This window comes from Cherax quadricarinatus, chromosome 3, assembly GCF_038502225.1.
Source record: "Cherax quadricarinatus isolate ZL_2023a chromosome 3, ASM3850222v1, whole genome shotgun sequence".
NCBI lineage: Eukaryota > Metazoa > Arthropoda > Malacostraca > Decapoda > Parastacidae > Cherax > Cherax quadricarinatus.
In genome coordinates, this window is record NC_091294.1 from 32737770 (window position 1) to 32753044 (window position 15275).

General features: G+C 41.5%; 1 protein-coding gene across 1 annotated transcript in view; it reads left to right on the forward strand.

The window, feature by feature from the left end:
- The window catches only part of LOC128684076 (uncharacterized), a 57952-nt gene that overhangs the window by 25260 nt on the left and 17417 nt on the right, over window positions 1-15275 (forward strand). The window contains exons 6-9 of the mRNA XM_070093189.1: window positions 7830-8324; window positions 8859-9468; window positions 11890-11993; window positions 14427-14535. Coding sequence (XP_069949290.1) covers window positions 7830-8324; window positions 8859-9468; window positions 11890-11993; window positions 14427-14535 — 1318 coding nt within the window. The remainder of the gene's footprint in view (window positions 1-7829; window positions 8325-8858; window positions 9469-11889; window positions 11994-14426; window positions 14536-15275) is intronic.

The window sequence follows — 15275 nt, forward strand, 5'->3', positions numbered from 1 at the left end:
CCCCTCTCCCGAACACCCTAGCATTTACTTCTTTTACAACCCCATCTATAAATATATTAAACAACCATGGTGACATTACACATCCCTGTCTAAGACCTACTTTTACCGGGAAGTATTCTCCCTCTCTTCTACACACCCTAACCTGAGCCTCACTATCCTCATAAAAGCTCTTTACAGCATTTAGTAACTTACCACCTATTCCATATACTTGCAACATCTGCCACATTGCTCCTCTATCCACTCTATCATATGCCTTTTCTAAATCCATAAATGCAATAAAAACTTCCCTACCTTTATCTAAATACTGTTCACATATATGCTTCAATGTAAACACTTGATCTACACATCCCCTACCCACTCTGAAGCCTCCTTGCTCGTCCGCAATTCTACATTCTGTCTTACCTCTAATTCTTTCAATTATAACCCTACCGTATACTTTTCCTGGTATACTCAGTAAACTTATTCCTCTATAATTTTTACAATCTCTTTTGTCCCCTTTCCCTTTATATAAAGGGACTATACATGCTCTCTGCCAATCCCTAGGTACCTTCCCCTCTTTCATGCATTTATTAAACAAAAGTACCAACCACTCCAACACTATATCCCCCCCTGCTTTTAACATTCCTGTCATGATCCCATCAGTTCCAGCTGCTTTACCCCCTTTCATTCTACGTAATGCCTCACGTACCTCCACCACACTTACATTCTGCTCTTCTTCACTCCTAAAAGATGGTATACCTCCCTGGCCAGTGCATGAAATTACCGCCTTCCTTTCTTCCTTAACATTTAAAAGTTCCTCAAAATATTCTCGCCATCTACCTAATACCTCCCTCTCCCCATCTACTAACTCCCCTCCTCTGTTTTTAACTGACAAATCCATACTTTCCCTAGGCTTTCTTAACTTGTTTAACTCACTCCAAAATTTTTTCTTATTTTCATTAAAATTTCTTGACAGTGCCTCTCCCACTCTTTCATCTGCTCTCCTTTTGCACTCTCTCACCACTCTCTTCACCTTTCTTTTACTCTCCATATACTCTGCTCTTCTTATAACACTTCTGCTTTGTAAAAACCTCTCGTAAGCTACCTTTTTCTCTTTTATCACACCCTTTACTTCATCATTCCACCAATCACTCCTCTTTCCTCTTGCCCACACCCTCCTATAACCACAAACTTCTGCCCCACATTCCAATACTGCATTTTTAAAACTATTCCAACCCTCTTCAACCCCCCCACTACTCATCTTTGCACTAGCCCACCTTTCTGCCAATAGTCGCTTATATCTCGCCCGAACTTCCTCCTCCCTTAGTTTATACACTTTCACCTCCCTCTTACTTGTTGTTGCCACCTTCCTCTTTTCCCATCTACCTCTTACTCTAACTGTAGCTACAACTAAATAATGATCCGATATATCAGTTGCCCCTCTATAAACATGTACATCCTGGAGCCTACTCATCAACCTTTTATCCACCAATACATAATCTAACAAACTACTTTCATTACGTGCTACATCATACCTTGTATATTTATTTATCCTCTTTTTCATAAAATATGTGTTACTTATTACCAAATTTCTTTCTACACATAGCTCAATTAAAGGCTCCCCATTTACATTTACCCCTGGCACCCCAAATTTACCTACTACTCCCTCCATAACATTTTTACCCACTTTAGCATTGAAATCCCCAACCACCATTACTCTCACACTTGATTCAAAACTCCCCACGCATTCACTCAACATTTCCCAGAATCTCTCTCTCCTCTACACTTCTCTCTTCTCCAGGTGCATACACGCTTACTATAACCCACTTTTCACATCCAATCTTTATTTTACTCCACATAATCCTTGAATTTATACATTTGTAGTCCCTCTTTTCCTGCCATAGCTTATCCTTCAACATTATTGCTACTCCTTCTTTAGCTCTAACTCTATTTGAAACCCCTGACCTAATCCCATTTATTCCTCTCCATTGAAACTCTCCCACCCCCTTCAGCTTTGTTTCACTTAAAGCCAGGACATCCAGTTTCTTCTCATTCATAACATCCACAATCATCTCTTTCTTATCATTTGCACAACATCCACGCACATTCAGACTTCCCACTTTGACAATTTTCTTCTTCTTATTCTTTTTAGTAATCTTTACAGGAAAAGGGGTTACTAGCCCATTGTTCCCGGCATTTTAGTTGACTTTTACAACACGCATGGCTTACGGAGGAAAGATTCTTTTTCCACTTCCCCATGGATATAAAAGGAAAAGTAATAAGACCAAGAACTATTACGATAAAATCAAAGAAAACTCAGATGAGTGTGTATAAATAAACGTGTACATGTATGTGTAGTGTGACCTAAGTGTAAGTAGAAGTAGCAAGACGTACCTGTAATCTTGCATATTTATGAGACAGACAAAAGACATCAGCAATCCTACCATCATGTAAAACAATTACAGGCTTTCATTTTACACTCACTTGGCAGGACGGTAGTATCCCCCTGGGTGGTTGCTGTCTACCAACCTACTACCTATAATATATATATATATATATATATATATATATATATATATATATATATATATATATATATATATATATATTATATATATATATATTATTATATATATATTATTATATATATTATTATAATATTATTGAAAGAATTAAAAGTAAGACTGAGAATAGGATAGCAGATGAACAAGGAGGCTTTAGGAAAGGTAGGGGGTGTGTGGACCAGGTGTTTACAGTGAAACATATAAGTGAACAGTATTTAGATAAGGCTAAAGAGGTCTTTGTGGCATTTATGGATTTGGAAAAGGCGTATGACAGGGTGGATAGGGGGGCAATGTGGCAGATGTTGCAAGTGTATGGTGTAGGAGGTAGGTTACTGAAAGCAGTGAAGAGTTTTTATGAGGATAGTGAGGCTCAAGTTAGAGTATGTAGGAAAGAGGGAAATTATTTCCCAGTAAAAGTAGGCCTTAGACAAGGATGTGTGATGTCACCGTGGTTGTTTAATATATTTATAGATGGGGTTGTAAGAGAAGTAAATGCGAGGGTCTTGGCAAGAGGCGTGGAGTTAAAAGATAAAGAATCACACTCAAAGTGTGAGTTGTCACAGCTGCTCTTTGCTGATGACACTGTGCTCTTGGGAGATTCTGAAGAGAAGTTGCAGAGATTGGTGGATGAATTTGGTAGGTTGTGCAAAAGAAGAAAATTAAAGGTGAATACAGGAAAGAGTAAGGTTATGAGGATAACAAAAAGATTAGGTGATGAAAGATTGAATATCAGATTGGAGGGAGAGAGTATGGAGGAGGTGAATGTATTCAGATATTTGGGAGTGGACGTGTCAGCGGATGGGTCTATGAAAGATGAGGTGAATCATAGAATTGATGAGGGGAAAAGAGTGAGTGGTGCACTTAGGAGTCTGTGGAGACAAAGAACTTTGTCCTTGGAGGCAAAGAGGGGAATGTATGAGAGTATAGTTTTACCAACGCTCTTATATGGGTGTGAAGCATGAGTGATGAATGTTGCAGCGAGGAGAAGGCTGGAGGCAGTGGAGATGTCATGTCTGAGGGCAATGTGTGGTGTGAATATAATGCAGAGAATTCGTAGTTTGGAAGTTAGGAGGAGGTGCGGGATTACCAAAACTGTTGTCCAGAGGGCTGAGGAAGGGTTGTTGAGGTGGTTCGGACATGTAGAGAGAATGGAGCGAAACAGAATGACTTCAAGAGTGTATCAGTCTTTAGTGGAAGGAAGGCGGGGTAGGGGTCGGCCTAGGAAAGGTTGGAGAGAGGGGGTAAAGGAGGTTTTGTGTGCGAGGGGCTTGGACTTCCAGCAGGCATGCGTGAGCGTGTTTGATAGGAGTGAATGGAGACAAATGGTTTTTAATACTTGACGTGCTGTTGGAGTGTGAGCAAAGTAACATTTATGAAGGGGTTCAGGGAAACCGGCAGGCCGGACTTGAGTCCTGGAGATGGGAAGTACAGTGCCTGCACTCTGAAGGAGGGGTGTTAATGTTGCAGTTTAAAAACTGTAGTGTAAAGCACCCTTCTGGCAAGACAGTGATGGAGTGAATGATGGTGAAAGTTTTTCGTTTTCGGGCCACCCTGCCTTGGTGGGAATCGGCCAGTGTGATAATATATACATATATATATATATATATATATATATATATATATATATATATATATATATATATATATATATATATATATATATATATATATATATATATATATATATATATATATATATATATATATATGCATATATATATGTGTGTGTGTGTGTGTGTACTCACCTTGTTGTACTCACCTAGTTGTGGTTGCAGGGGTCGAGTCATAGCTCCTGGCCCCGCCTCTTCACTGGTCGCTACTAGGTCACTCTCCCTGAACCATGAGCTTTATCATACCTCTGCCTAAAGCTATGTATGAATCCTGCCTTCACTACATCGCTTCTCAAGCTGTTCCACTTCCTGACTACTCTGTGACTGAAGAAATACTTCCTAACATCCCTGTGATTCATCTGTGTCTTCAACTTCCAACTGTGTCCCCTTGTTGCTGTGTCCCATCTCTGGAATTTCCTGTCTTTTTCCACCCTGTCAATTCCTCTCAGTATTTTATATGTCGTTATCATGTCCCCCCTATCTCTCCTGTCCTCCAGTGTCGTCAGGTCGATTTTCCTTAACTTCTTCTCGTAGGACATACCCCTTAGCCCTGGGACTAGTCTTGTTGCAAACCTTTGAACTTTCTCTAGTTTCCTTACGTGCTTGGCTAGGTGTTGGTTCCAAACTGGTGTCGCATACTCCAATATGGGCCTAACGTACACGGTGTACAGGGTTCTGAACGATTCCTTATTAAGATGTCGGAATGCTATTCTTAGGTTTGCTAGGCGCCCATATGCTGCAGCAGTTGTTTGGTTGATGTGTGCCTCAGGAGCTGTGCCTGGTGTTATACTCACCCTAAGATCTTTTTCCTTGAGTGAGGTTTGTAGTCTCTGGCCCCCTAGACTGTACTCCGTCTGCGGTCTTCTTTGCCCTTCCCCAATCTTCATGGCTTTGCACTTGGTGGGGTTGAACTCCAGGAGCCAATTGCTGGACCAGGTCTGCAGCCTGTCCAGAGCCCTTTGTAGTTCTGCCTGGTCTTCGTCCGAATGAATTCTTCTCATCAACTTCACGTCATCTGCAAACAGGGACACCTCGGAGTCTATTCCTTCCGTCATGTCGTTCACAAATACCAAAAACAGCACTGGTCTTAGGACTGACCCCTGTGGGACCCCGCTAGTCACAGGTGCCCACTCTGACACCTCGCTACGTACCATGACTCGTTGCTGTCTTCCTGACAAGTATTCCCTGATCTATTGTAGTGCCTTCCCTGTTATCCCTGCTTGGTCCTCCAGTTTTTGCACTTATCTCTTGTGTGGAACTGTGTGTATCTGTGTGTGTATGTATATAACCCCTAGCCCTACTCTTGGGCACGACCTACTTCCACTGGAGAATCTCATCTACCAGTGACAATGCCTTCCTATCATCAGACTCCAGTATTTAAACCCACTTCTTCCTGCCAGTTCTTCAGATTCATCAGTACTCCAGTACTGAGCACCTACTTCTAGGTTGAAAGACTGATTATCTCATCTTCTACCTCTCCAATCCAATCTGATTGTACTGATAAAGCCACTGGTTGGCGAAACGTCTACGTAGTAAAGATACGCAGATGTTTCACTTGTGACTAATTTATCAGGTCATACCCTGGAAGCCACACATTCCATTATCAAAATACTCTTTTATGTGAGACTCTCCGAGAAGACCACTAAGAAATGGTACTTTATTGTTTTTCCTTAGTTTGAGTCCTTGCACATTTGCAAACACAGACAACGATACATTGCTGGTGGTTATGGCGGTAGGGTTGACGATTGGATTTAATATCTGTGGCTGTGATGAGCCAGCCACTGGCTTTGATTCCAGTCCAGCATGGATCCTAACAAGGGACTTTCAATATAGAGTATCATTGATGTAAGCTTCGTTTGTATAAGTTGTATCACGTACTTGTGGAGATAAAGATTATTATTATTATTATTATTATTATTATTATTATTATTATTATTAATGCATTCTCAACCTCTCTCGCTATTCTTTTCAGCTTCCTGGTACTAGAAAAATCCTGTGGATTGTATGGTTATAATTTTCATGTTTAAAGCATCCACATCCACCCTAGAACCATTAGGGTCGCCCTCACTATCGTCACAGGTACCTGTGACTGGACCTGAATCAGAAACTGCATCCCTATTGGCTCTAGACTTACCAAAGCCTCCGGTATCAGCACCAGTTTCGGTACTTGGAGCAGGGATGTTCTCGCTGTCAACACGGATTACACTGATGGTGTAATCGATGGGGTAATCGATAGATTTTAGGTCCCATTAAGCAACTAACCAATAGATATGCACCGAGAGGTGTATATCTCCCAGTATATATTTGCTGAGAGTTTACTTTAATCTTTATTTTAGGGATTAAATTATTCTTGTCAGGTGGTGGACAGATTACGTGCAAACTTAATGACTTTCGTATATATATATATAGTCTATAAGCTTAGAACCCCATTACGCAACCTATTGATTACTCCTCTCATGTTCCTAAATATTCACATACACGTTGCAGGAAGTTTTATCTGGTAGAGCTTTTTCAAGTCATGACTTGATAACGCTCTATGCAGAGCGGAACGTTATCCCAACAAAAGTTTGTTCTGAAACGTGTCAGTTTTTGACGTTAGTCAAACATTACGTCGGCTGAATTCATTGTCTCCATTAAATAAACTATGCATTGAATGACTCCTTGTTGCATCTAAATCTTCAGTGTTATTGATGGAAATCATCGACTAGCTCGTCATTCTTGAAGCCTTTAACAACGACGTGAATGTTACAGTGACTTGGTTCCAAGACGACACGCCGTTTGTCCACAGTTCATTACAATACAGTAAATGCCAATGGCCTCTCCTTAAAGCTACCATTTGTGGCTCGTAATGTCAAAGGACATTTTCTTTTTACTCAGAACACATGACACGGTGTTCTGAGTTATTTAAATCAATAGCTTCTCTTCTGTCGTTGTTGGTGATGTAACACGGATAAAGTGTGGGGGGGGGAATGAGACTATATATTATTCATTAGGTTTAACAGATATTATGTGGCTGAACTGTAGAGAAGACGAATAAGATCGCCTGTGCAGCAGGCTTTTTTTTTTTCAGTCGAATACAGAGGTGACTTTTATGCTTGAGACAGTATAAAAGCAGAGAGGAAATTTTAAGGTGCTTAGTCCCTTAGCCTCGATAAGTGCTTAGTCCCTTGGCCTCGATCGAAATTGCTCAGTCCCTTAGCCATAAGCAAAGACAAGACAGTGGAGACATACTGAGCCAGAGGTGAGGCGAAGCAGTTAGAAACGGTGTCCCAAGTGGGAGGGGCCCATCATTGGAAATAGGATTTGCCAGTAAGTTGGGCATGAGTTATAGGTGTATAAGTTATGGTCTGTACCAAGATTCCGTGTCATGCAAGTATCATTATATTAATGGTATACGGAAATATAATAATCTAGAGCTCTTAGGTCGGATGAATGTTTTTCGTGATTTTTGTTTGTCATGTTCATCTGTCAAAATTGAAATCTGCCAGTCAGCTGTTGTACAGTTACTCAGCTGGTACAAAGTAGTGGCACATAGGAGAAGCACTGCCATGTGGTCAGAATATATTAAATTGTTAACACCAGTAGGTTCTGAGCAACCAGAACCTACTGGTGTTAACCTACTGATTTAGTTTCATAGCTGCTATAGGTGTGCATTATAATGTTATTCCTGGTGTAGGTGGTGGGTGGGCAGGTGCTAGTACCAGCCAATCAGCAGGAGAACTCGTGGGTGTACGAAAGCACACAGAAGGTGGCTGCTCGATGTTCTGGGGGCGAGGGTGCCTCATACCTGTGGCTGGGCGCTGCTGATGCTGCCCAGGAGCGCCTCTGGACTTACCTGGGCACGGGCCTGCCCATCAAGTGGGAGGGACCCTGGAGGGGCGGCGGACCCAACGGAGGCACACAGGAGAACTGTCTGGTGATGCTCTACGGCGACTTCCCAGCACTCTGGTCCGACATCGCATGTCTCGAGTCTTACTCCTTCTGTGCGCCCTGTGAGTTCACACAGCTGGAGACTATGTACCTGAAAGGCCCCGCCCTATGTAATACCTCACCTTTCAACTATCAGTACCTGCTAGGCGGTCAACTTGGCGACGGCCGCCCCTCTCTCACAGGCTTCTACCACTCAGACATCTTCTGGGAGAACAACACTTGGTATCTCCAGTCTCTCAAGGTATATGTATTTGAATCAACGCATTATCCGTGCAGTACCTACAGTACCTCCTAATATATTGTTAGTTATTAAAAGCTCTGTCTCCTCGAGAAGGTCATTTACTCCCTAACAGATATGAATATTCATAATAGTTATAACAATAATAATAAGTTTGTGAAGTGTTATACCCTTCAGCACAAGGAAGGCTGAAGGTTCGATCCTCCATTTGCATAGAGAAAAATTATGAATATTCACAAGAAACCCAAAAATTTAAAATAAGAAGCTGACTTCCTTTCGGTTTTTCCTGGATTATTGCTTAGGTTTAATTCCTAATTTGTGTATTAGCTGTAAATTGTAAAAATAACAATTACAACTCTACCAATAACAATAAAAGTATTATTATTATTATATGTTTCAACATTATCACTATATTATTGCAGAAAAGATTTGTAGTATTTTGCGGAAATTAATCAGTACAACTCGGTAGCGAATCTAGCTAAGTAGAATTTTTCAGTGTTAGATCTATAAGCAATAAGTCAATATTTCCCTCCTGAGGATCGTGAGGCAAAAGCGTGGTGGACTCCAGGGCGTGAGGGCATGTACCCATTCGGGACGCGGCCCTGGACGCTGGGTGTGGACGTGTGTGGCTTGAGTCCTGGCACTGTGGTAAACCTGACACTCTCTGCCTGCCGCGAGGGGCAGTTTACCTGTGTCGACGGCTCCTGCATTGACCTAACGAAGCGCTGCGACCTGCGTATTGACTGTAAAGATGAAAGCGACGAAGCAGAGTGCTCCTTACTGGATATTCCTCTTGGGTACCGCACCGTCATCCCACCTCCGCCAGTGAACGGGTCCCAGTCACTCGAAGTCTCTTTCAGTATCAAAATCATCGCTTTCCCTAAAATTGCAACCCAAGACTTGGTTTTTACTGTCACATTCCTTCTATGTCTCCGCTGGAAGGACATCCGTCTCAACTTCCATAACCTGAAGAAGGATAGAACTCTGAACCTCCTGTCGAGGGAGTCCGTTCAGGATATCTGGACGCCCCTTGTGTTCTTCAGCAACGCCCAGGGAAACGTGTTTACAAACCACGAACTGGGGTCTCGGGTTGAGTGTGTTCGCGAGGGTCCCTCTCGGCCAGGACCTCGACACCTGCCTGACGAAGGTAAGATAGATTTATTTATTTATTTATTTATTTATTTATTTATTTGAACATGATACAGAGAAGTACAAGGAAAACAATTTTTAAAATGCAGCATGCCAAAGCCCCTTGTATGCAGAGCATTATGGGCAGGCTTAAAATTAACTTAAGATTAACTAAGCAATGATATATTCAGTGGTACAAAAATTATTGTAAAACAGATAACAATTTAGTACAAATGAGTATTACAAAGACAGGTCATATGGTCATTTACTGTGTTGCTGTGTAATCTGGAGTAATCTGTTAGGTAATGAAATTAAATAGCAACAAAGTTTGATTGGGTCACAGGTTGACATTTATGAGATACAATAATGAGATACATATATGAGATACAATTTATGAGATGCAATTATTCAGTATTTATTTAGTTGTGGGTGAGTAAGTGATTTTTGAGAAGAGACTTGAATTTATAAACAGACAGTGTTTCTTTTATATTCACAGGTAATGAATTCCAGATTTTAGGGCCTTTTATGTGCATCGAGTTTTTGCATAGCGTGAGATGGACACAAGGAACATCAGAGTGATCTGTGCCTTGTGTTATGGTCATGTGTTCTGTTGAGGTTGGTAAGGAGATGTTTGAGGGGAGGGTTTATGTCAATTAAGTGTTCTATGTATGTAGTAGGTGCAGTAATATGTATGGATGTTTTTGTATTGTGAGTAGGTTTAGAGTTTTGAATATTGGTGGAGTGTGCTGTCTGTAGTGGGAATTTGTTTATCTGACTGCAGCCTTTTGTTGGGTGATTAGTGGTCTGAGATGGTTTATTGTTGTTGATCCCCATGCTCAAATTCCATAGGTGAGATAGGGGTAATTGAGTGAGTGATATAGGGCCAGGAGGGCTGACTGTGGAACATAGTACCGTATCTTCGATAGTATGCCTACGGTCTTGGAAATTTTCTTGGAAATTTGTTGTATATGTGTTTGAAATTTGAGTCAATTATCAAGGTGGATTCCTAAGAATTTTCCCTCTGTGAGTTTTGTGATAGGTGATCCATTTATCATTATGTTAAGAGACACATCTGCAGCTCTGTTACCAAACTGAATGTAGTAGGTTTTGTCAATGTTTAGAGTAAGTTTGTTGTCCCTCATCCAGGTTGATATTTTCTGTAATTCGGTATTTACAGTATTGGCTAGCATGACTGGGCTCGGGTGAGAGTAGACGTATGTAGTGTCATCTGCAAATAGTGTGGGTTTGAGTAGTTGCCATGCATTTGGTAGGTCATTTAAGTATATGAGAAAGAGATGAGGGCCTAGGACACTTCCCTGTGGGACACCAATTGTAATTGGCTGTGCGGAAGAATTTGCCCCATTTGTGTACACATATTGGCTTCTGTTGCTGAGGTATGACTTTAGGTAGTTGAGGGAGTGCCCTCTTATACCATAGTGTGACAATTTTATGTGGAGCAAGTCGTGGTCAACTGTATCGAAAGCTTTACGTAAGTCAATGAAGATCCCCAGTGGGACTTCTTTTTTCTCTATTGCTGTATAAATATGTTCTAACATGTGGATAATAGCATCATTAGTATTTTTATTAGGCCTGAACCCAAATTGACAGGGGTTGAGTATGTTGTGGGAGATGAGGTAGCAATAGATACGCTTATGGATTAATTTTTCTGATCCACAAGGAGGCCTGGTCACAGACCGTGCCGCGGGGGCGTTGACCCCCGGAACTCTCTCCAGGTAAACTCCAGAGGGTGTAAGTTGGATATTGGCCTATAGTTATTCAAGTCTGTGTGGTCTCCTCCTTTATGGATCGGGGTGACCCTTGCTATTTTGAGAACTGTAGGAAAGGTAGAGGATTCAATGGATTTGTTAAAGAGTGTTGCAATGATTGGTGATAGTACTTGTGACACTTTTTTGTATATAATGGGTGGTAAGGTATTTAAATCACCTGTCTTGTTTTTTTAGTTTGTTGATAATAAGGGAGACTTTAGTTGGGTTAGTCGGAGCTAGGAACAGTGTGTTCAGGTAGTTGCCAGTGAGGTAGTGGATGATTACCAACTCTTAAAATCTGATCTCTTCTTGTGCTTAAAAATCTCTCTCTCTCTCTCTCTCTCTCTCTCTCTCTCTCTCTCTCTCTCTCTCTCTCTCTCTCTCTCTCTCTCTCTCGTTTTGTTTACACCCAGAGGATGGCTCAGTCAGTGAATATAATATACTTTACACAAACGGCATGTCTCTCGACTTATATACACTGAAAAGTATATCTCAGGTTTTCTAGACCGAGAAGTATGTCTCTCTCAGTGTGTATATACCGAAAATTCACTTTAGTCTCCAGTTCAGTGCTAGTGTACAGGTGAACTGCGGTGTTTATATCCCACGTGAAACCAGTAGACATTAAAGCTAGTAATCTAACTGACTGTTGTTCTATCTTTGTTCTTCCTGGGCAGTGAACGTGTTCTCGGGGCACGAGAACAGCCTGGAGATGAGGCAACTGTACACCTCCTCTTACAGTTGCGATTTCGACTTAATACGATTCCCGTTCGATTCTCAGGTTAGTACATCAGCATTATTGTTTACTGTGAAGTGTTAAGTCCGTATGGGTCATTAAGACGCAAGGAGGGAAGGGGAGGGTTGAAGGCTCGATCCTCCGCTCCCATCTTCTTATTCACACTCTTGATGCAGATGAAAAGCTCTTGGTTCAAGAAATATAAGTTATCCTTCCCTCTTCCTGGATCAAATCTTATTACTTCCCATTCTCCTGGAACTCAATAAATCCTACAGGTCTTGCACTTCCTGATGAATATAATAATAATAATAATAAATAATGATAATAATAATAATAATAATTAATAACAATAAATGGAGAGTTTGAGGTATCGGGAAGATGGAGGGAATATTTTGAGGAATTGTTAAATGTTGATGAAGATAGGGAAGCTGTGATTTCGTGTATAGGGCAAGGAGGAATAACATCTTGTAGGAGTGAGGAACAGCCAGTTGTGAGTGTGGGGGAAGTTCGTGAGGCAGTGGGTAGAATGAAAGGGGGTAAAGCAGCTGGGATTGATGGGATAAAGATAGAAATGTTAAAAGCAGGTGGGAATATAGTTTTGAAGAGGTTGGTGCTTTTATTTAATAAATGTATGGAAGAGGGTAAAGTACCTAGGGATTGGCAGAGAGCATGCATAGTTCCTTTGTATAAAGGAAAAGGGGACAAAAGAGTGCAAAAATTATAGGGGAATAAGTCTGTTGAGTATACCTGGTAAAGTGTATGGTAGAGTTATTATTGAAAGAATTAAGAGTAAGACGGAGAGTAGGATAGCAGATGAACAAGGAGGCTTTAGGAAGGGTAGGGGGTGTGTAGATCAAGTGTTTACAGTGAAACATATAGGTGAACAGTATTTAGATAAGGGTAAAGAGGTTTTTGTGGCATTTATAAATTTGGAAAAGGCGTATGACATGGTGGATACCTCCCATTCCATACTTTGCAGATGTTGCAAATGTATGGAATGGGAGGTAGGTTACTGAAAGCAGTGAAGAGTTTTTACGAGGATAGTGAGGCTCAGGTTAGAGCATGTAGGAAAGAGGAGGATTATTTCCAAATAAAACTAGGCCTTAGACAAGGATGTGTGATGTCACCATGGTTGTTCAATATAATACATGGGGTTGTAAGAGAAGTGAATGCTCGGGTATTGGCAAGAGGTTTGGGGTTAAAAGATAAAGAATCTAACAAAAAGTGGGAGCTGTCACAGTCGCTCTTTGCTGATGACACGGTGCTTTTGGGAGATTCTGAAGAGAAGTTGACAGAGGTTGCTGGATGAGATTGGTAGGGTATGTAAAAGAAGAAAATTAAAAGTGAATATAGGAAAGAGTAAGGTGATGAGAATAATAACAAAAAATTAGGTGGCGAAAGATTGGATATAAGATTGGAGGGAGAGAGTATGGAGGAGGTGAATGTATTCAGATATTTAGGAGTGGACGTGTCAGCAGAGAGACCTTTGAAAAATGAGGTGAATCATAAAACTGATAAGGGGAAAAAAGATGAGTGGTGCACTTAGGAGTTTGTGGAGACAAAGAACTTTGTCCATGAAAGCAAAGACGGGAATGTATGAGAATATAGTTATACTAACTCTCTTATATGAGTGTGAAGCATGAGTGACAGGCGAATGTTGCAACAAGGAGAAGGCTGGAGGCAGTGGAGATGTCGTGTCTGAGGGAAATGTGTGGTGTAAATATAGTACAAAGAATTCATAATTTGGAAATTAGGAGGAAGTGCGAGATTACCAAAGCTATTACCCAGAGGGCTGAGGACGGGATGTTGAGGTGGTTCAGACATGTAGAGAAAATGGAACAAAATAGAATGACTTCGGGAGTGTATAAATCTGTAGTGGAGGGAAGGCGGGGTAGAGGTCGACCTAGGAAAGGTTGGAGGGAGGGAGTAAATGAGATTTTGTGTGCGAGGTGCTGGGTCTTTCAGCAAGCATGCGTGAGCGTGTTAGATAGGAGCGAAGGAGACAAATGGGTTTTAGGACTTGACGTGCTGTTGGAGTGTGAGCAAAGTAACATTTATGAAAGGCTTCAGGGAAACCGGCAGGTCGGACTTGAGTCCTGGAGATGGGAAGTACAGTGTCTGCACTCTGAAGGAGGGGTGTTAATGTTGCAGTTTTATAACTGTAGTGTAAGCACACCTCTGGCAAGACAATGATGGAGTGAATGATGATGAAAGCTTTTCTTTTTCGGGGCACCCTGCCTTGGTGGGAGAAGGCCTATGTGTTAATAAAAAAATATAAATATAAATAATATTAATAATAATAACAGAGTCAGTTCTAGAATTTGACCAGGTAATTTCTGAGTCTCCGAACTACAATAAACTGCCTCACGTGACCCCATTAGGCCTCCCGGCATGACCTCATTAGGTCTGCCCATGACCTAAGTAGCCCCCCAGGTGACTCGGGCAGACTTAGGATGACCCTGCTGGTGACTCCGCCAGGTGTGTCTGCTGGAGTTCCGTCTGGTGTCTGCTGCGGCTACTTACATAGTGTTGCAACCCAACCTCGCCACCTATGTCGGTCCCAGGTACCTCATTGAGTACGAAATAGGTGAGTTTACTCATTATGTGACTGTTACACCTACTTACTTTATGCGACACCTTCTTACTTTATGCTACACCTGTTTCTATGCTACACCTGCTCTATGCTACACCTTTTCTATGTTACATCTGCTCGATACGTCATCTGCTTTATGCTACACTTGTTCTATGCTGTATCTACTCTATGCTACACCTCTATGCTACGCCTGCTGTATGCTACACCTGCTGTATGCTACACCTATTCTGTGCCATATCTGCTCTATGCTACACCTGTTTTATGCTACCCTTGCTCTATGCTACACCTGTTCTGTGCCATATCTGCTCTATGCTACACATTTTCTATGCTACTCCTGTATTATGCTACACCTGTTCTATACTACACCTGCTGCATGCTACACCTCTTATATTCTACACCTTGCTACACTTGCTAACTACTACACGTGCTCTATGCTAAACCTGCTCTATACTACACCGGCTCTATGCTACACTTATTCTATGCTACACCTGCTCTATGCTACACCTCTTCTATACTACATCTGCTCTATGCTACATTTGCTCTATGCTACACTTGCTCTATGATGCACTTGCTCTATGCTACACCTGTTCTGTGATACACCTACTCTATGCTACACCAGTTCTGTGGTACACCTTCTCTATGTTATACCTGCTTTATTCTACACTTGTTCTATGCTACACCTGCTCTTTGCTATACTTGCCCTATGCTACACCTGCTCTGTGCTACACCTTTTC